This window comes from Miniopterus natalensis, chromosome 1 (assembly GCF_054644295.1).
Source record: "Miniopterus natalensis isolate mMinNat1 chromosome 1, mMinNat1.hap1, whole genome shotgun sequence".
In the NCBI taxonomy this organism is placed as follows: Eukaryota; Metazoa; Chordata; class Mammalia; order Chiroptera; family Miniopteridae; genus Miniopterus; species Miniopterus natalensis.
The window spans coordinates 83141613-83163545 of NC_142081.1; the positions used below are offsets into that span (position 1 = coordinate 83141613).

General features: G+C 37.1%; 1 protein-coding gene across 2 annotated transcripts in view; it reads left to right on the forward strand.

The window, feature by feature from the left end:
• Positions 1–21933, forward strand: part of MINDY3 (MINDY lysine 48 deubiquitinase 3) — a 106161-nt gene that overhangs the window by 32669 nt on the left and 51559 nt on the right. For both annotated transcript variants that reach the window (XM_016203932.2, XM_016203933.2), the window contains exon 9: positions 20960–21030. In XM_016203932.2, the coding sequence (XP_016059418.1) occupies positions 20960–21030 (71 nt within the window). The remainder of the gene's footprint in view (positions 1–20959; positions 21031–21933) is intronic.

Here is a 21933-nt window from a genome sequence, read left to right on the forward strand (position 1 = left end):
TTCTGGCCATGTACTACCTTTATAGAATATTAGTCAATTATCAAGTTTTGGTTCTTGATATGTATAAATTCATCCTTTTCTGTTTATTAAAATACTAGCTTTCAAAGCTATTGTCTTGCCATGGATTTAACTTAAGAATAGTTTAAATATCAAAACTAAGCAATGACTTCGAAATAATTATTTTGGAAAAGAAGATAGCTAGGGTGTATTTCTTGCATTTTCCCCTAACCGTTAGGAATGTTGACTTGAAATTGAATTTGTTTTCAGTCACCAAAGTTAAAATAAAAATATATACATTCATTCAGCATTTATTGGATGTTTTTCTGCTCTGACAATATGAGAGAAGGTTGTAATTTGTGTAATATACAAAGAAAAATTATAATTAAAGAATTAGTAATATTAAAATCCTTAGGCAAGCCACTTCTCATGGTTTCAGTTTCGTTATTCATAAAATATGGAGGTTATACCTTCCTCAAAGGGATGTTGTAAAGATTAAGATCAAATTTCTAAAATGCTTCAACTTGCCATAAGAACTCAGCTTTCCCTCAAAAGCCTACATACCTAGTTTGGGGAAACAAGAACATGCACACAAATAACTATAGTGCAAGGGAAAATGAGGAACATTGAAATAAAGTATTACAGAAGTTCAGAGATAGGAGAAAACTTTTCCTACTCTGTTTATGTTGGGGTATAGGAGAGACTTTAAGTAGGAGTTAACTTTTTTTTTTAATCCTTGCACGAGGGTATTTTTTGCATTGATTTTCAGAGAGTGGAAGGGAGAGAGAGAGAAAGAAACATCGATATGAGAGAGACACATGGATTAATTGCCTCCCACACGCTCCCTGACTGGGGCCAGGGATTGAGCCTGCAACCAAGGTACATGCTCTTGACCAAAACCTGAGACCCTTTAGTAGGTGGGCCCATGCTCTAACCACTGAGCCAAATGGGCCAGGGCAGGAGTTAACATTTTAATGGGGCCAGATTGAATGAGCAAGAGGGTATTTTGGAAAAAATATAGGTTATGTTTGATTCTAATGTACAGTCAAGTTTGAGAACCAATGGTTAAGAGCATTGGATCTATGAAGGAGACTGGTAAGAAGAAACATTGTAAGTGTAGTGTTGGGTAAGAACACAGAGGATTTTAAATACTAAGACGTTTTAACCTTTAGTTGGCAAGCACTAGGAAGAGAGTCATTGAAGACGTTTGAAAAGAGCAAACCACCAGACATAAAATATGAACATTAATCTGTCAGTTTGTAGAATGTATTGAATGGGATGACATGTCAAAGGCATGTAGTCTAGACAGGTAAGAGGTAATGAGATGAAAATGTGCATAGCAAAGAAGGAAAAAAGTGATCAGCTAATATTTATGTACTTCATGCTGAGCAGTGTGTTTTGGATATGTTTTTTCCTAACCTCAGTATATAGTTATAAAACTGAAGCTCAGATAGTTGAGTAACTCGCCCAGTGTGGAACAGCAGAGGCATAACTGCTTTTGACCACACCTAAGGCCTATGTTCATTCGGCCATAGCATGTTCTGCTGAACCAGTGCCTCTGTGAGAGAGAGTGTACAGGAAAGTAGACTATAGAATTGAGCAACTAGTTATGTATGTGAGGGAGAGGTACAGATCGGTAGGTTTTCAAATAAATCTTACTGAATTAATGAACATGTAAAAGAAACATCATGGCAAGTTTGCTTGAAGTCACTGTGTATATATTAGTGGTAGAAAAAAAATCTTTGTTCTAAGTATTTTTTAAAAGAGCAATTACAACTATTGATCAAGAATGCTCATTATGCAGCAGTGGCAAACATTTATTTAACAGTGCCAAGCACTATTCTTGGTACTTAATGACTGTAATATATATATTTTCCATTTTCTCACTTCATTCTTATAACTACTCTGTGAATGGCATAGACTAGAGGAAACTGCAGTGCAGAGTAGCTAAGTATCTCTTTTCATTTCATGCAGCTTAATGTCAACATAAGAAACGTCCAAACCTGTAAGGATTTTTGAGTTCAAATTGACGACAGTTTCAGGAAGTAAAATCCCAGTGAATTGAGAAAATGCTCTAGAGAATGGCAGTTTTGCGCCTTATTTTATACATTAGAATCAAAGGAGGGAGGCATAAAGAGGGTTACGTGAAATTCATTGGTGGTAGATTGGGGAGGCAGGAGAAAGCAAAGTGGTGAAATCTCTGAGATTGGATAAAAAGTAAAAGGAGTAGACACATACTTCTTTACAGTGTTGAGTATAAGATAGTTAACAATTAACATTTAGCAGCACATAGAGATGGTATGCCAAGAACATGATAACAGTGAGGGTCTCTGTGGTCTTCTGTTCTGGTGGGAGATTGTGCCCTGAGGGACCTGGGAAAGGAGGCTTACTCTGACATTCCAAAGGCATGTTATCGTAGATGCAAAAAGACAATAGACAGGCTCAGTTAAGGTAAAGATTGGCCTTTGTCAAGGAAGCTATAGGCCTAGGACATGACTATCTGCCATGACTTATTTTTAGTTAGGAAGTTTTCATTTCAGACCATCCTATGTGGTTACTTTAGGTCTCTAAGTTTGTAAGGCCCACCATGCAGGCCTCCCCTGAGCTTGTCAGGGTTAGTGTATGGCCCCTTTTCCGTCCACGTTAATAAATAGCAGAGCTGAGATTTGACCCGCAGTAGCCTGATTCCATATAACCGGCATATTTGATCATTGTAATATACTGCCTTATATACTACACTTAACAGAATCTTGAGTGAGGTAATAAATGTGAGATGATTTGGAAGTTTATTTATTACGTTTCACAGTAGCTCTGAAAGGTAATTTACCTCACTGATAAGTGAAACTGAGACTGAGAATGTAATCCAAAGACTCTTGTCTGTGATAGAGTTTGTGAGGGAGCCATGCTCTGCATCTCATTCAGGAGAATGAGGACTCAGAATACGCTCTGAATGTTCACCACTCAAAGTCACCTCTCCTTAATCACCGCTTATCCCCCTTTCCCCTCTTCTACCGCCCCTCCCCTCCCCTCCCCTTTCCCTTTGCTAATCCCCATACTGTTGTCTGTGTCTGAGTTTTTTTGGGTGGTGAACACACAATACAATATACATATGATGTATTATAGACATATACTTGAAACCTATATAATTTTATTAATGAATCTCACCCTAATAAATTCAATTAAGATTGGAAGAAAAGAGTATGTTATGAATTTAGCAATTAGCCAGGTCTTTGCTTTAAAAGAGCAGTTGAGTAGAAGCATTATTAGGGAGTAAATATTTTAGCATCATAAGCAAGGAAGTTTGCTGGTGAAAGGATGAAATGAGAAGATATTCATTGCTTGGTCATAACAAGTCCAAGAGATGGTATACATAATTTTTGTTTTAAGGGATAGATCACCTAAATTGTTTATTGGCCAAGGGAAGGGAACCTCTTGTAGTAGAAGAGATACTAAATGGTCGCAGGAATAATAGTAACCTTGGAAAGATGCACAGTTCTAAAAAGGAAGAATGTGGTGAGAAAAGAAAAAAGCATTTTGAAGTGTGGAAGATTTAAATTGGGAGATCTCTTGAGATTTAAAGTCTGCTGAGAGAGTGGACAAGTTAGAGGCACATAAAGGCATGAAAGGGTTTGAATCAACTGCTTTAAGAAGGAATATAAAAAGGGATCGTGAGAGAAATTTTTAAGTGTGTAATCAACAATAGAGTTGAGATGAGGTTATGGAGGATTATTAAGAATGGAACAACCCAGGAAAGCTTATAGTTAGGTTTTTTTTTCTAGCGGTAATCATGGATCTGGCACTGGGAGAGAAAATGGATGCTGTGTGTTTTCCAGGAGAAAAGGCAACAAGGTTAAAATGAAGGATATCTGGGGCAGTGTTCTCACCTTTTAGAAAGATATCAATGCTTATCTGTCATATAATAAACATAGTTTCTTCCAGTTTGTCGTTTGCTTTGAGTTTACTTATGGTGAACATTTAGATTGTTTCTATTTGGGCTGTTGCAGACAATGCTGCAGTAAACATTTTTTTTAGATGTCTTTCTGCATATATTCAAGTAGTCCTAGAGAATAGATTCCTGAAAGTAAAGTATGTGTTAACGATTTTATACATAGCTTTATTGAGAAATAACTCACATATCATATAAGTCATCCTTTTAAAATGTACAAATCAGTGGTTTTTAGTAGTTCTGAGAGCTGTGCAGCCATCATGGCATCAATTTTAGGACATGTTTGTCACCCCAAAAGAACCCTTGTACTCATTAGCAGTCACTCCCCGTAATTTCCTCCCCCTTAGCTCCTAGCAACTATTGATCTACTCTTTGTCTCTATAGATTTGCCTATTCTGGACACTTCTTATAAAGAAAAATCACACAACATCTGATCTTCTTTGGCTAGATTCCTTCATTTAGTTTAATGTTTTCAAGGTTCATGCAGGTTTTAGCATGTATCAGCACTTTACTCCTTTTTATTGATAAATAACATTCCATTGTATGGCTTATACCACATTTTATTTATCATTTAGCTTTTTTCCATTTGGACATCATGAATAATGTGGTCAGGAACACACAGGTACAAATTTTTGTGAGAATATATGTTTTCATTTTTCTCTGTTCCATGTGATAACTATGTGTAACCTTTTGAGGAGCTGCTGTTAAACTTTGATAAACAATGCCAAATTACCTCCTAAAATATCCCAACTGGCAAAGTACAAACTCTTGCTTCCAACAGTAGAGACAGTTCTTTATTTTTCTGCATCCTGGCCAACATCTTTAATATATTGCCAGTCAGTTTCTTGACAGGTAATAGCCTATTTTAGTTCACATTTCTCTGATTCCTAGTGAGCCTTTGCTTGATCATTTTTTTTTGGTATCAGCTTTTAGTATTTCTTCTTTTGGGAATTACCTCTTTATATCGTTCTGGCATTTCTGGGCCAGGAGTTATTTTTTTATTTTATTCACAATTTCTAGGAGCTCTTTATAAATTCTCTTAGTTCTTGGTAAAATCTGTTGCAAATATTTTCCCTCATTCTGTCCTGTCTCTGCTAACTTTGCTAATGGCATCTTTTAATGTTTAGCTTTGTATTACTTTTTCCCCAAAGAATTTTCTAATATCCTAACTCCAGTCAATTCTCCACAGATAGGAAACATCTACTCTATCAAATCAATTTTCCCATATGTATGAGTCATATTTTGGACTCTTCTATGCCACTAATCTGTTTGTGAGCTCTTATGTCAAAACAACATTGTTACATAGTTTCATAAAATACTTTGATATTTATTAGCACATGTTTCCTAATACTGTACTTTTTCAAAATTGTCATAGTCATGTCTACATTATTCCAATTGAACTTTTTTTAAGCTTTTTAAATTTCAGTTTTAAGAACTCTTTTAGGATTTTGATTGAGGTTACATTATAATTATAGATAAATTTGAAGTAGTGACATCTTTATAACATTAAGTCTTTCCCTCTAAGTTGTTTTTATGACTTTTAATGAAATTATATATTATTGATCATATGGATCATATAGTTCCTGAAACCATGTACTTTATTCTACCTTAATTGTTAGAACTGTCTTTTGCTCCTGCAATAGACTAGAAATAAAACTGCATTATAACTAGTTACCTAATTTCCTTCTTGCCCACTCCCTCAGTCCTTCACAGTGGCTGCTGTTATGTATTTAAAATTAAATCAGATCATGATTCCCTTATTTAAAGCCATTGAATGGCTGGCTTGTCCTTGCACTTAAAATGCAAATTCTTTACTTGTGGTGTAGTCTCTGTCTAACTGCCATCTGTCTGCATTTGCACTACATGATGAACTTCGAGCTGAGGCTTTCTTTCATTTTGTTTTTCTATAGGTCAATTTTCCCATGGTCTATTTTCTGTCTGAAAGAAACTTCTCTGTTTATATATATTATACCTGCATTCTTTTGTATGTTTATTTGATGATTTTTTAAATTTTGTTTTCATTTTATGTGATTGAAATAGTCAACTCTTATAAACCAGAAACCTAGAAAAGTATTTGGTTTATCAGAGTTAATGTGAGAAAAGGTCAAAAGTGCTTGTTTTCTCCAAATTTTGTTGCTTGCAAATTTAGTTACTTTTACTGTTGACAGTATTATAGATGCCCCCCATTTCCTGCCTCTTTGCCCGCCACCACCAAACCCCCACCCCACCTCAGGCCTTTCCCACACTATTGTGTGTGTACATGAGCTATGCTTATATGCATATAAGTTCTTTGGTTAATATCTTCCCTTTCTCCCCCCATCCACCGCCCCTCTGAGATGTCATTCTGTTCCATGCATCAACACCTCTGAACCTATTTTGTTCGTCAGTTTATTTTGTTCTTTAGATTCGATGTATAAGTGAGATCATAGGATATTTGTCTTTCTCTGACTGACTTATTTTGCATAGCATAATCCTCTCAGGTCCATCCATGCTGTCCCAAAGGGTAAGAGATTCTTCTTTTTTATAGCTGCATAGTAGTCCATGTTGTAAATGTACTACAGCTTTTTTATCCACTCATCTACTGATGGGCACTTGGGCTGTTTCCAAATATTAGCTATTGTAAATTGTGCTGCTATGAACATAGGGGTGCATACATTCTTTCTGATTGGTGTTTCAGGATTCTTAGGATATATTCCCAGAAGTGGGATCACTGGGTCAAACGGCAGTTCCATTTTTAATTTTTTAAGGAACCTCCATGCTGTTTTCCATAGTGGCTGCACCAGTCTGCATTCCCACCAGCAGTGCACTAGGGTTCCCTTTTCTCTGCATCCTCACTAGTACTTACTTGTTTTTTATTATAATGTTTTTAATGTTTTTTAAAATTGATTTTAGAGGGAGAGAGAAACATTGATGTGAGAGAGAAACATCTATTGGTTGCCTCCCACACGCACCCCCACCAGGGATTGAACCTGCAACTTGGGCATGCCCTGACCAGGAATTGAACCAGTGACCTTTCCATGCATGGGATGATGCTCAAGCAACTGAAGCGCACCAGCCAGGGCAGCAGTTGTTTTTTGTTGATTTATTGATGATAGCCATTCTGGCAGGTATGAGGTGGTACTTCATTATAGTTTTAATTTGCATCTCTCTGATGATTAGTGTCTTTGAGCATTTTTTCATATATATTGATCATCTGTATGGCCTCTTTGGAGAAGTGTCTATTTAGGTCATGTGCCCATTTTTAAGTTGGATTGTCTTCCTTTTGTTGAGTTGTATCAGTTCTTTATATATTTTGGAAATTAACCCATAGGCGAATATGTTCTCCCACACAATGGGTTTCCTTTTCATTTTTTTAAAAAAATACAGCTTTACTGATTTCAGAGAGGAAAGGAGAGGGAGAGAGAGAGGAATAGAAACATTAATGATGAGTCATTGATCAGCTTCCTCCTGCTGGGGATCCAGCCTGTAACCCTGGCATGTGCCCGACTGAGAATGGAACTGCAATCTCTTGGATCATAGGTCGATGCTCAACTGCTGAGCCACATTGGTTGGGCGATTCCCTTTTCATTTTGTTGATGGTTTCTTTTGCTGTGCAGAAGCTTTTTAGTTTGATGTAGTTCCATTTGTTTATTATTTTTCTTTGTTTCTCTTGCCCTTGGAGATGTATCAGTGAAAACACTGCTACATGAGTTGTCTGAGATTTTACTGCCTGTGTTTTCTTCTAGGATTATTATGGTTTTGCAACTTACATTTAAGTCTTTTAGCCATTTTGAGTTTGTTCTTGTATATGTTGTAAGTTTGTGGTCTAATTTCATTTCTCTGCATGTACCTTTCCCAATTTTCCCAATACCATTTATTAAAGAGACTGTCTTTACTCCATTGTATGCCCTGGCCTCCATTGTCAAATATTAATTGACTGAAATGGCATGGGTCTATTTCTGGGGTCTCTGTTCTGTTCCATTGATCTATATACCTATTCTTGTTCCAGTACCAGCTGTTTTGATTATAGTGGTTTTGTAATATATTTTGATATTCAGTATTATGATCTCTCCAATTTTGTTCTTTCTCAACTCTTTGGTGTCTTTTTTGGTTCTATATAAATTTTTGGAATATTTGTTCTAGATCTGTGAAATATGCTATTGGTATTTTAATAGGGATTGTGTTGAATCTATAGGTTGCTTTGCATAGTATGGATATTTTAATGATGTTAATTCTTCCAATCCATGAACATGGTATATCCTTTCACTTGTTTATATCTTCCTCTGTTTCCTTTTTCAATGTCCTTTAGTTTTCTGTGTACAGGTCTTTTACCTCCTTGGTTAAGTTTATTCCCAGGTATCTTATTTTTTTTTGTTGCAGTGGAAAATGGAATTGTTTTTTTCAGATTCCCTTTCTGAGAGTTCATTATCGGTGTATAAAAATGACATCGATTTCTGGATGTTAATTTTTGTATCCTGCTATTTTGCCTAAATCATTTATTGTATTTAGGTTTTTTTTGGTGTAGTCTTTTGAGTTTTCTAAGTACAATATCATGTTATGTGCAAATAATGACAGTTTTACTGCCTTCATTCCAATTTGAGTGCTTTTGACTTTTTCTTTTTGTCTGATTGCTGTGGCTAGCACTTCCAGTACTATGTTGAATAATAGTGGTGAAAGAGGATATCCCTGTCTTGTTCCTTTTCTTAAGGGAAACGCTTTTAGTTTTTCCCCATCGAATATGATGTTGTCTGTAGGTTTGTCACATATGACCTTTATTATGTTGAGGTAAGATCTCTCTATTCTCACTTTTCTCATAGTTTTTATCAAAAATACACTCTACACTCACAAGTTTAGTCAGTCCCTCCTAAACAGTGTTTCTTATATTTGTGTGATTTTAAGAACCACTTAGAAAGTTAAAACAAACCAAAACCAAAAAATTCCTAAACTTCATCACAGACTGGGAGAATTGGAATCCTCAAAAGAAGGCTGGAAATCTGTTTTTAACAAGTGCCCTGGTAGTTCTTATTATAACCAATTTATTGAGCAAATTCAATTGATTAGGCTAAAAGCAAGTATTGTTTCCCAAATTTTCCAATCTATGTGAGATTTCAAGCAAGAGCACATTGCACTCCCCCGCCCATGTATTTTTTGTTATTATTAAAATAGCCTAGACCAGCATAAAACTTTGGGAAATATATCCTCCCAGTGCAGGCTAGAACTGTGACTGGGATTGCTTGTGGTCTAGCTGAAAGATACTGTATCCTTCCTTTTCAAGATCCAGATTCTCTATATTGGCAACAGAGTATGGGAAGAGGGGAATTAGAGGTCTTCAGAGTGGTTGGTGGAGGGCAGTGTTCTAAATCTTCTAGAGTCCCACTTTATCCAGACCCCTTGTTTCAGTGAGGACCCTCACAGAAAAGGGTAACCATGGCTTCTGCCTTTGGCCCCTGTTGGTGGTTCATTCTTCATAGGATGGATGTAAAAGAATAAAAAAATGGGTGCTGGATTTTGTTGAAATCTTTTCCCATGTCTATTAATATGATCATGTAATTTTTATTATTCATTTTGTTTATGTGATGTATCTTACTTATTGATTTGTGAATGTTGTACCAGCCTTGTATCTCCAGAATAAATAACACTTGGTCATGGTGTATGATCTTTTTACTCTAGTACTGGCTCTGATTTGCTAATATTTTGTTGAAGATTTTAGCATCTATGTTCATCAGGGATATTGGAGTGTAATTTCTTTCTTTGTAGTGTCTTTATCTGGTTTTGGAATTAGGATAATGCTGACCTAATAAAAATAGCTTGGAAGTCTTCCTTCCTCTTGAATTTTTTGGAATAATTTGAGGAGGATAGGTGTTAGTTCTTCTTTGAATGTTTGTTAAAATTCCCTGTGAAATCATCTGTTCCAAGACTTGTTTGCTGGGAGTTTTTGATTACTGCTTCAGTTTCATTAGTTGTTATCAGTCTACTCCGGTTTTCTGATTCTTCCTTATTGAGTTTTGGAAGATTTTATGTTTCTAGGAATTTGTTTATTTTGTGCAGGTTTGTTGGCATATAGTTGTTCAGAGTATTTTCTTATAATCCTTATATTTGTGTGATGTCAGTTGTTACTTCGCCTCTTTCATTTCTGATTTTATTTATTTGGATTCTCGCTCTTTGTTTTTTGATGAGTTTGGCTAAAGGTTCATCAACCTTGTTTATCTTTTCCAAGAACCAGCTCTTGGTTTCTTTGATCTCCTGTATTATTTTTTTTAGCTCTGTGTCATTTATTTCTGCTCTGATTGTTATTATTTCCTTCCTTCTACTTATTTTGGGCTTTTCTTGTTGTTCTCTTCCCAATTCTTTTAGTTGTAGGGTTAGATTTTTTATTTGAGATTTTTTTTGTTTCTTGAGGTAAGCCTGTAATGCTGTGAATTTCCCTCTCAGGACTGCTTTCGCTGTGTCCCATAGATTTTGGGTTGTTGTGTGTTCATTTTCATTTGTTTTTAGGAAGTTTTTGATTTCTTTCTTGATCTCTTTTCTAACCCATTCATTGTTTAATAACGTGCTATTTAGCCTCCATGTGTTTGAATGTTTTTGAGGTTTTGTTTTTTTAGTGTAGTTGATTTCTAGTTTCATGCCATTGTGATCGGAGAAGATGCTTGATATGATTTCAGTCTCCTTCAACTTTTAGAGAATTATTTTGTGTCCTAACGTGGTCTTTCTTTGGGAATATCCCATGTGCACTTGAGAAGAATGCTTATTCTGCAGCTTTGGGATGAAATGTTCTGTAAATATCATTTAAATCCTTCTGATCTAGTGCGTTAAGGTTGCTGTTTCCTGTTGATTTTTGGCTGGAAGATCTGTACATTGATGTCAGTGGGGTGATAATATCCCCTGTATGACAGTATTACTATGCGTCTCTCCATTAAAGTTCTCCAGAATTTTAAAAAATATATTTCAGTGCTCCTATATTGGGTGCATATATGCTTATCAGGGTTATAGTCTCTTGTTGGATCGATTCCTTTGGTAGTATCTAGTGACCTTCTTTGGCTATTGTTGTCGCCTTTGTTTCACTCTCTATTCGTTTAGATATAAGTATTGCTATCACAGATTTTTTTTGTTTGCTTGTATTTGCATTGAAAAATTTTTTTCATTCTTTCACTTTCATCCTGTTTGAGTCTTTTGTTCTGAGGTGGATCCCTTGTAAACAGCATGTATATGGGTCATGTTTGCTTACCCATTCAGCTACCCTGTCTTTTAATTGGAGCACTTAAACCATTTACATTTAAGGTCATTATTGATAGGTACTTATTTACTGCCATTTTTATTTTTTATGCCTATATTCCTTTCTCTCTCTCTTCTTCTCCTTATAATAGTCCTTTAACATATCTTGCAATGCTGTTTTGGTGGAAATATACTCCTTTAGCTTTTTTTTGTTTGGGAAACTCTTCATTTTACCTTTAATTTTGAATGATAGCCTTGCTAGATAGAGCAGTTTTGGTTTTTGATTCTTGCTTTTCATTACTTTGAATACTTCATGCCATTCCTTTCTGGTCTGCAGTGTTTCTTGTGAGAAATCAGCTGACAGCCTTATTGGGGCTCCCTTGTAGGTAACTGACTGTCTCTCTCTTGCTGCCCTTAAGATTTTCTCTTTGTTTTTAACATTTGTCGTTTTAATTATGGTGTGCTTTTGTGTGACTCTCTTTGGGTTCATCTTGATTGGGACTCTGTGCTTCCTGAACTTGTGTGACCTTTTCCTTACTAGGTTAGGTAATTCTTTCTCTTCCTTCCTTCCTTCCTTCCTTCCTTCCTTCCTTCCTTCCTTCCTTCCTTCCTTCCTTCCTTCCTTCCTTCCTTCCTTCCTTCCTTCCTTCCTTCCTTCCTTCCTTCCTTCCTTCCTTCCTTCCCTCCCTCCCTCCCTCCCTCCCTCCCTCCCTCCCTCCCTCCCTCTCTCTCTCTTTCTTTCTTTCTTTCTTTCTTTTTATAATATATCTTTATTGATTTCAGAGAGAGGAAAGAAGAGGGAGAGAGAGAGATAGAAACATCAATGATGAGAGAGTCATTGATCGAGCCTGCAACCCGGGCATGTGCCCTGACCAGGAATCGAACTCCGATCGTCTGGATCCTAGGTTGACGCTCAACCACAGAGCCACACCCGGCTGGGCTCTGTCATTATTTCTTCAAACAGTTTCTCTATCCATTGCTTGCTTTATTCTCTCTCTGGGTTCTCTATGATGTGGATATTGCCCCTTTCCATGTTGTGCCAAAGTTCCCTTAAACTTCCCTGGTGTTTTTTAAGTATTTCTTCTTTTTTCTGCTCGGATTGATTTTTCTATCTTGTCTTTTAATTCACTAATTCTAATCTCTCCTTCTTCTAACCAACTGCTAATTCTTTCTAGTGTGTTCTTTATCTCAGCTGTTTCATTCTTCATTTCTGACTGGTTGTTTTTCATGGATTTTCTTTCTTTTTTCATGCTGTTGAGCATTTTAAAAATCATTATTTTATGCTCTTGTTTCTGATAAATTGCTTGCCTCCGTTTCATTTAATTCTTTTTCTGGAGATTCCTCCTATTCTTTCATATGTGTCTTGTTTCTGTTTCCCCATTTTTGCTGTTTCTTTGTGTTTGTTTCTTTGTGTTGGATAACACTGCCATGCTTCCTAGTCTTGGTTGGGTGGCCTTCTTGTCAGACCCAACGATGTAATCTTCTTGATCTTCTGAGCTGCAGACTGTAGGAATGTCCCTTGTATGGCTTATGTGGGCCTGTTGTATTTGGGTCTGGATTGCTGTTGTCCCTGGATTGCTGTTTATGAATGGACTTAGCCCTCAGGCTTGCTGAGTGTGAGGCTCAGCCCTGACCACGTTTTGCCAACTGTTACACAGGTGCCCACAGAACAAAACAAGACCAAACTGAAAGCAACACGAAAAACAAAAACAATAAAAAAGACTAAAAGAGAAAAATAGGAATACTAAAAGACATGAGACCAAAAGAATTAGAGGAGGAAAAAAGAACTCAAAAAAGAGAATATGAAAGAAAAGAAGGAAAAGTAAAGAATTAGAATAAGAGTAAAAAAGAAAAGAAAAATAAATTGAAATAAGAATAAGAATTAAAAAAAGTAATGATAGTGAATAAAATAAAATATAGAATTGGAAAAGAAAAATGGCCAGAGAAAATAAAAAAATAAAATAAATGAAAAATAAACATAAGAAAAAGAATTGAGAAAGAGGGAAAAATGAATAGAATAAAAGGAAAGAAGAATAAGATATGATAGAAGAATGAGAAAAAAGAAAGAAAACAACCCACCTTTGGATCTGCTATTTGTGGAGCTCTCTGGATTTTGCTCTAATGCTGTTGAATCTGGCCCCTTGGTGTGTCAGTCTGGGCATCTTGGGAGGTTCTCTGTTGTAAGCCAGTGTGAGTTGCTGTCCCTGCCTGGCCCTAGCCAACCTGACTGAAGCATGGCAGGGCGGAGCCCCAAGTAGTCCAGCAGGCGGGGCCTCTTTAGCCCAGAGCCTGCATCTGCCTAGGGTCTTGCACCTTGAATGTCCCAGTTCTGGACCCCCCATGGAGGGTCCTGGCCAGGATGGTTTAAAAAGACTTGCATTGGGAATTGTGCCTGTAGGTTGTGTTTCCCTTGGGGGGGTGGAACGGACACTTCATCTCCTTCCAAAGCCTCAGGTTTGCCTTGCACACTAGCACCTTCTTACTGCCACCCCAAGCAGAAGGGGATAAAGAAAATCAGCCCTGCTTGGCAGCCAATCTTTTAGCAAGGCAGGCCCGGGCTGGCATGGCCTCCACCCAGCCTGCAACCAGGTCAGATGTTCAAATGCTCCACACCACCAGACCCAGCTGCACAGACACAGATTTCCAGCCCAGAGCTGTTCCCCCTTGCCTTGGATCGCAGCAGGACAGGGCAGAGCCAGCTGTTCCACAGGCGGGGGAAGGGGTGACTGCGGTCAAGGTGGGCAGGTCTGGTCCTCTTTCCCAGTCCACACTGTCTGGCCGCATCCTGTTCTCTGCCAGAAGTTCTTCCAGAGAATAAAGGGTCCCTCAAACTCACTGCTGGGTGTACTCATTAGGCCCCTTTGCCCCCCGCCACCCGAATTCTGGCACGTGGCCCCTCCCTCAGACACAGATCAGGGCAAACTTCCCAGGTTGGTGGTGTAACAAAGCAGTCGCTCTTTGCCTGGGATGGGGGATCTGAGTCTCCCAGGTGGACTGATTCCCACCACCCGATGCTATGCAGGCTCCCATTCCCTTTCTTGTTGCTTTGGATTGGGGACCCCTGCATGAGGCTGGGACCCCACGCTCCCAGGGGGAAGGGCTGCACTGTCACACCTTTCCTACAACTTCCCAGCTGCACAAGTTGCCTCACCCCCTCTATGTCTCCTCCTCTCCCCTCTCCATGCTCCCCACTCACAGTATTTCAGATGAGCTATACTTCAATTGGCTTTTCAAGCCCAATGCTCTGCAGTTTAGTCACAAGTATGGTCTGGTGCTGGGAGCAAACTGACAGAGCTTCCTGCTGCTCTGCAGCCACCTTGGCATCCCCTGTAAAAATATATTTAATTAGCTAGAATTAAGTTGCCAGATTAAAATATATGGGATCCCCAGTTAAAATTGAATTTCAGATAAAGAGTTAATATTTTTTAGTGTAAGCGTATCTCATACAGTATTTGGAATATACTTAAGACTAAATTTCATCTGACTTAAATTTAACTGGACATCTTGTGTTAACTCTCTAGCATCCTGACTTCTTGGGAATCCAACAACCAACTAGTAAGTGGGTTTAAAAGGATCCTCACTTTTAGAAATTAATTTCACAAAAGTCATGGCTCAAATTGCATGTACTTTGCCTGTGAGATAACCACGCCTTTCTTAGCACCTTATTGCTTATTATTTTAGCTATTCTAACTTTCTTATAAAAAGTTTTTTATTAAAAAAATTTTTTTTGATCCTCACCCAAGGATGTTTATTGATTTTAGAGAGAGAGAGGGAGAGAGAGGGGTAAGGGGAGAGAGAGAAACATGAACATGAGAATCACTGATCAGTTGCCTCCCATATGTGCCTCTATCAGGGATTGAACCTGCAACCTAGGTATGTTCCCTTACTGGGAATCAAACCTGCAGCCTTTTGGTGTACAGGACAATGCTCCAACCAACTGAGCCACCCAGCCAGGCTTTTTATGTTTTTAAACTACAGATTCTTTACCTTCCTTACTTAAGGACCCTGCATAATTTCATCCCAGCTAAATTTTTAGCCACCAATAACGTATGCTTGAACGAAATTATGCTATTTACTGTCATGTTTTTGTTCATGCTACTCCTTGTACCTAAATCTCTCCCATCTATGTCCGTGCAGTCCTTCAGTGCCCACATCATATGCTGTCCCTTCCTAGGAGAGCTTCCTCATTCTCATAGCTAAAAGGGATCTGTCTTACCTCTGAGTACCATATTCTGTGTCATAACCAACTATTTTTATTTGGGGAGGATGATTTTTTAAATTTTTTATTCTCACCTGAGGATATTTTTTTCCATTGCTTTTCAGAGAGAGTGGAGGGGGGGGAGAGAGAGAGAGAGAGAGTGAGAGAGAGAGTACTATGTCAGAGCGACACATCGATTGGTTGCCTCCCGCACACCCCCAACCGGGGCCGGGATTGAGCCTGCAACTGAGGTATGTGCCATGCCGTTGGCTGGAATCAAACCTGGGACCTTTCGGTCTGGGGGCCGACACTCTAACTACTGAGCAAAACCGTCTAGGGTGAGGGTTATTTGTTTTTTCAATTGCAGTAAGAATATTTAACATGAGTTCTAACATCTTAATGAAATTTTAAGTTAAGATACAGTATAACTATAGATAAGAATTTATACAGCTGATTTCTAGAACTTACTCCTCTTACATAACTGGAACTTTGTATCTATTGTATAGCAACTCCCCATTTCCTCCTCCTCCCAGGTGTCCACAACCACCATTCTATGCTTCTATGAGTTTGACTACAGTATTTTAGATACTTCACATAAATGGAATCGCGAAGTGTTTCTCCCTTCTGTGACTTGCATGTTTCACTTGCATGTCTTCAAGGTTCATCCATGTTGCCACATATGGTAGGATTTCCTTCTTTTGTAAACCTGAGCAATATTTCATATCATGTGTGTGCTACAATTTCTTTATCCATTCATTTGTAACTGGACATTTAGGTTGTTTCAACATCTTGGCTACTATGGATAATGCTGCAATGAGCATGGGAGTATAGGTATCTCTTTGAGATCCTGATTTCAATTCCTTTGGATTAAATACCCAAAAGTGGAATTGCTGTGTCATATAGTAGTTCTATTTTTAATTTTTTGAGGAATCTCCATACTGTTTTCTATAGCAGCTGTACCATTTTACATTCCTACCAACAGTCTACAAGGGTTCCAATTTCTATACATCCTCATCAACACTTGTCTCATATATTTTTGATAATGTCCATCCTAACAGGTGTGAAGTGATACCTCATTGGGTTTTGATTTTCATTTCTCTGAAAATCAAAGATGATGTTCAACATCTTTTCATATACTGCTGGCAATGTCTATATATTCTTTGGAGAAAAGTCTATTTAAGTTCTTGCCCAGTTTTAAATTGGGTTATTTGTTTTTTTGTAACTGAGTTGTAAAAGTTCCTTATATACTTTGGAAATTAACTCCTTATCAGATACATGGTTTTCAGAAAGTCTTGTCATCTTTTTCACCATATTCCTCCACTGTGCTTAGCATTGTTCTTTTTAATACTTGGCACTCAGGGTGTGTTAAATAAATTTAAAGCAGTTACCTGGTTTCCAAGTCAGCATCAAGGTTGAAAAGGAACTTCTGTAGACACCTTATGACAGCAGTGAGAAGTGATAGTTGAGAATGGAGGAGAAGCCTATAAAAAAACCAAACTCAGGAATTTAAAATTCTGCATATATATATACAGTCTCATGGACTGAAGCAAATAAGGATCGATAAGGACCAATAACGATTAATCTTAAATGCTAGGCTAAGAAAAACAATTAGACAAAAATCATAAAATATAATGACATAATTATTAGAATTTTCTGCAAATGTAAATGAACTTACTTTAGACTTAGTGAGAAGTCTCATAAGTAAATTCTTTAAGTTATAATAAGTGAGAATATTATATCCTTACTCTAATTGCAACTTTGTACAATAATAAATATTCTTTTTTTAAAAATTGAGTTTATTGGGGTGACATTGGTTAATAAAATTATATGGGGTTCAGGTGTACAATTCTATAATATATCATCTGTATATTGTATTGTGTGTTCACCACCCCAAGTCGTGTCTCCTTCCATCTCTGTTTATTCCCCTTATACCCTCTTCTACCTCCCCCCAACCCCCTTTCCCTCTGGTAATCACCATACTGTTGTCTGTGTCTATGAGGGGTTTTTTTTTGGTGTTTTGTTTATTTTTGCTTAATCCCTTCACCTTTTTCATTCAACCTGCCATTCCCCCTTCCCTCTGACAGCTTTCAGTCTGTTCTCTGAATCTATGGGTCTGTTTCTGTTTTGTTTGTTAGTTTATTTTGTTCATTAGATTCCACATATAAATGAAATCATATGGTACTTGTCTTTCTCTGACTGGCTTATTTCACTTAGCATAATACTCTCCAGGCTCATCCATGCTGTCACAAAGGATAAGATTTCTTCTTTCTTACGGCTAAGTAGTATCCGTTGTGTAAATGTACCACAGCTTTTCTGCCTACTCATCTACTGATGGGCACTTGGGCTGTTTCCAAATCTTGGCTATTGTAAATAATGCTGCAGTGAACCTAGGGGTGCATATTCCTTTGAATTAGTGTTTCAGGTTTCTTTGTATGTATTCCCAAAAGTGAAATTGCTGGGTCATAAGGCAGTTCCATTTAATTTTTTGAGACAACTCCATACTGCTTTCCACACTGACTACCAATCTGCATTCCCACCAGCAGTGCAAGAGAGCTCCCTTTTCTCCACATCCTTACCTACACTTATTTGTTATTTATTGATGATAGCCATTCCGACAGGTGTGGCTATCATCAATAGTGATTTTAATTTGAATCTCTCTGATGATTAGTGTCATTGAGTATCTTTTTATGTAATAATAAATATTCTTGATGATGCACTTTAGCTATCAAAAGTAGATAAATATTTTAAGTATATATTCTGTTTAAGGGGACAGGATTAATACATTTTAAAAATAATACTGTTTAGACTCCATGCTTAAGCATGTGATTAGTGACCTAATATGAATAATTTTTTACTCAAGAATTATGAACAGCTACTTTGTTTTATTGAGTATCATAACATTATTATAAATATGCTATTCTAGACATTTGCTTAAAATTCCAAGAACAAAGATGATGTAGTAGCCAATTGTAACACTAGGTGGTGGTAACTGATTTTAGAAATTAAAGTGTGAAAATGTTTCTAACTTATGTATTCTTTTTTGAACTCGGAACATTTAGCGCAGGCTAACATTTCAGGTGAGGAGGGAAAAATTTGCAAGGCTGTACAGTACCATTTCTACCTGTTTGAGCTCCTCACCTCCACTCCATCTTTTTCCTTTGAATGCTATAATCCAATGCTTCTCAAATTCATTCGTGTCATGCCCTTTATACTCTTAAAATTACTAAGCATCCTAAAGAGCTTTTGCTAATGTGGGTCATAAGGAAATAATAATAATTTTTCTTGTTAGAAATTAAGACTGAGAATTTTTTTAAAAAATATATCTTTATTGATTTCAGAGAGAGGAAAGAAGAGAGAGAGAGAGATGGGAACATTAATGATGAGAGAGTCATTGGTTGAACCCACAACCCGGGCATGTGTCCTGACCGGGAATCGAACCTCGATCGCCTAGATCCTAGGTCGATGCTCAACCACTGAGCCACGCCCAGCTGGACAAGACTGAGAAATTTTAAAAGATGTATTAATTCATTTTAAAATAACAATAATACACCCAATACTTGTTAATGTAAATATTTTTGATAAAAAAATAACTATTTTCCAAAGCAGAAAGAAAATAGTAAGAAGAAACACTTTGCTTTAAAATTTTTAAGTCTCTTTAATGTCTAGGTTATTAGTGGACAGCTGGATTCCCATATTTGTTTATAGATTCAGCCTGTTGGAATATAACGTATCATTTAGTCTCTGGAAAGTTTCACTCCATACTCATGAGAGTGTAAGAGTAAAAAAGGCAACTAGTGGTTTTTTATGAAAATTATTTTAATTTCATGTGTTTTCTCAAAGGGTCTTGTGGCCCCTGAAGAGTCTAAAACTACAATTTGAGAACTATTGCTACACCTCCTCTGTGCCTATAGGAAGTTAATGAAGAAATTCAAACTATATGCATAGGTGCCTTCTATTAATTTTGAATTTACAAATCCTAAAGGTTAAACTACCAGTTTTTGGCTTATTCCACCTGGATGTTGTACTTAAGGATATATTTAAAACAAAAATGACCAAGTTGATATTATCACATTAATTGATAAGAAAAATGTAATTTTCTAATAGGAAAAAGCACAAAGGACCAGATAGTTGAAAGATACAATTTTTAACCAGAAAAAATGCTTATTAGAGATACATATGGACCCAAATTATTATCAGAGTTCTATTTTTTAAAAAATATATTTTTATTGATTTCAGAGAGAGGAAGGGAGAGGGAGAGAAACATCAATGATGAGAGTCATTGATTGGTTGCCTCCTGCATGCCCCCTGCTGGGGATGGGCCCACAACCCAGGCATGTGCCCTGACGGGATCGAACCAAGATCTCCTGGATCCTAGGTTGGTGCTCAACCGCTGAGCCATGCTGGCCGGGCTATCATAGTTCTATTTAATGTATATTAGCTGAAAGCTGTAGGCGATGAAGACTTTGATATCATCACAGTTACACCTCTGTTGTGAAATAATCTCTTATCTCCTCATTCCCTATGCTTTGTCTGTTTTTTCTGATCCGTATCCAGGACTTCAGTCCTCACCTCTGTGCTGATGATTCCCAACACTGCCCCACCCTGACCCCTCTTCCTTTGTTCCTGAGCCTGCCTTCCAGTTGTGTATCTCTCTAGGTAGAACTCCTCTGCCTTCCTCAGTCCCAGTTTATGTAGAACCAAACTCATGCTCTCCCTTCATATCACTCCGGCACCTACTCCTCCTTAATTCTCTCTTTTAGTTAATCACCATTTATCAGATCCCTCAGGCTAGAAACCTTTAAGGACACTTTGACAATTTCTTTACCCCTTAAATACACTGAATTTTCATGTCTCTCTGATGTTTCCTCTGCCTTGAATTTTTTTCTTATCCTCTCTTAGCCTGGGAAATTCCTACATATGGTTAAAGATTCATCTCACATATTACCACTTCTGTAACACAGTTAGCAGATATTCTTATATCAGTGTAAGAGTGTGTGTGTATATGTATTTGTATTTGTGTAAACGAGAGAGAGCACACATTTTTTCATCTGTCTCCCTTGATAAATTATCAGCCTTGTAAGGCAGATAGTACTATTCATCTTTACTTCTCCAGTCTTTATCACACTTTGTAGGTTTATTTATAGGAGAGAGAGATGGTATCAGCTGTCCATGTTTCAAGTTTTGTGCGGGTAGGTTCACTGCTACCCAATGATAAATTTTACAAATTATGATTGACTTATCCATTTGCTTTTCTAAATGAAAGTCAGTTTAAGTTAATCATTTTGCACGGATATGATTAAGTATCTTTCCTTTTATTTTTGCCAGTAATGCCTTAGTTTCAGGGGGAAATGCCTCTATTAGAAAAGTTAACACTGAATAGTTTCATAAATATATTGAATGTACATCTGAAATGTCACAAACCTGATCTAATGGTATTTACAGTGTGTAGTACTAAAATGATGACTTGATGTGAACTCAGCAATATATATGTGCTCGGTTTTAAGTAAAGTTTGGGGTAAAAATAAAAGTTTTGGTATAGAAGATATACATATATATACACACATATATTTACAGATAAGTGCTTTTCAGATTTATGTATACTAATACAATGCTAACTTTTTTTGCAGAACTTCTTGGTATACATGAACAGGCAGCAGTAGGATTCTTAACTTTAATGGAAGCTTTAAGATACTGTAAGGTAAGTTGATTTTTAAGGTATTCTGAGTGGTCTTTATTCGCATGTTCACTGTTGTGGATAGTAATTTCTCCTATGAGAACATATTTTAGTTTACTACTGTTGTTATACACTCTCTTCAGATTCTTCCTGGTCTCCCTTCCTAAACTGACAGGTGTATTAAGGGCAGAGTTAAGTGGCTGATCAGGCTGTTTCCTAATTTTGAGATTTATTCGTTTTTGAAAGCGGGAGGAAGAACCCAGTAGGAAATAATTTATGAAAATAGAGAAATCTTTTGTTGGATATCAGTTTGGTTTTGGTAAACTGAGGGAAAATAATGGACTGTTTCTTCCTCACCAGCTAATAGTGTGCTTCACTGAAACAACTGGTAGCACTTTATCAGGCAAAAAAAGAGAACCTGCTAAGTGCCTGAAATTCTAACTTCTGTCTGTTCTGAGAAATGATTTCACACTAAAAAAGAGGAATTCCAAGCATTTAACAGCATTAAACTCTTTAACACATGTACTAAGGTTAGGAACTGCCAAGAAACCCTCATTTATTGATATATATTTCATTGCTTTCCGACACACTCTGAAGTAACTATTGGATGTCCCAAATAGTTTTAAATAGAGTTTAAATCATTAATGATTTGCACTTAAAATGTCCTCATTTTGGCGTAAGAAAGAAGACCTATTGCTCTTTTCCATGTAGAATGTTGATCCCATGGCGGTGGTGACTGGTTTTAGTACCAGTAGCAGTGCCTTGTGCCCATCTTCCTTTTTTTTTTTTTTTTAACCAGACAGCATCCCTGTCATGACAGTCCTTGGACAGGGGTGACGTGGGTGTGAAAGTCAAGTAGGTTTCATCCAGCCTTTATTCATTGTAGTGATCGTCATGTTAAACATAGTAACTCTTCTTTTTAGTGAC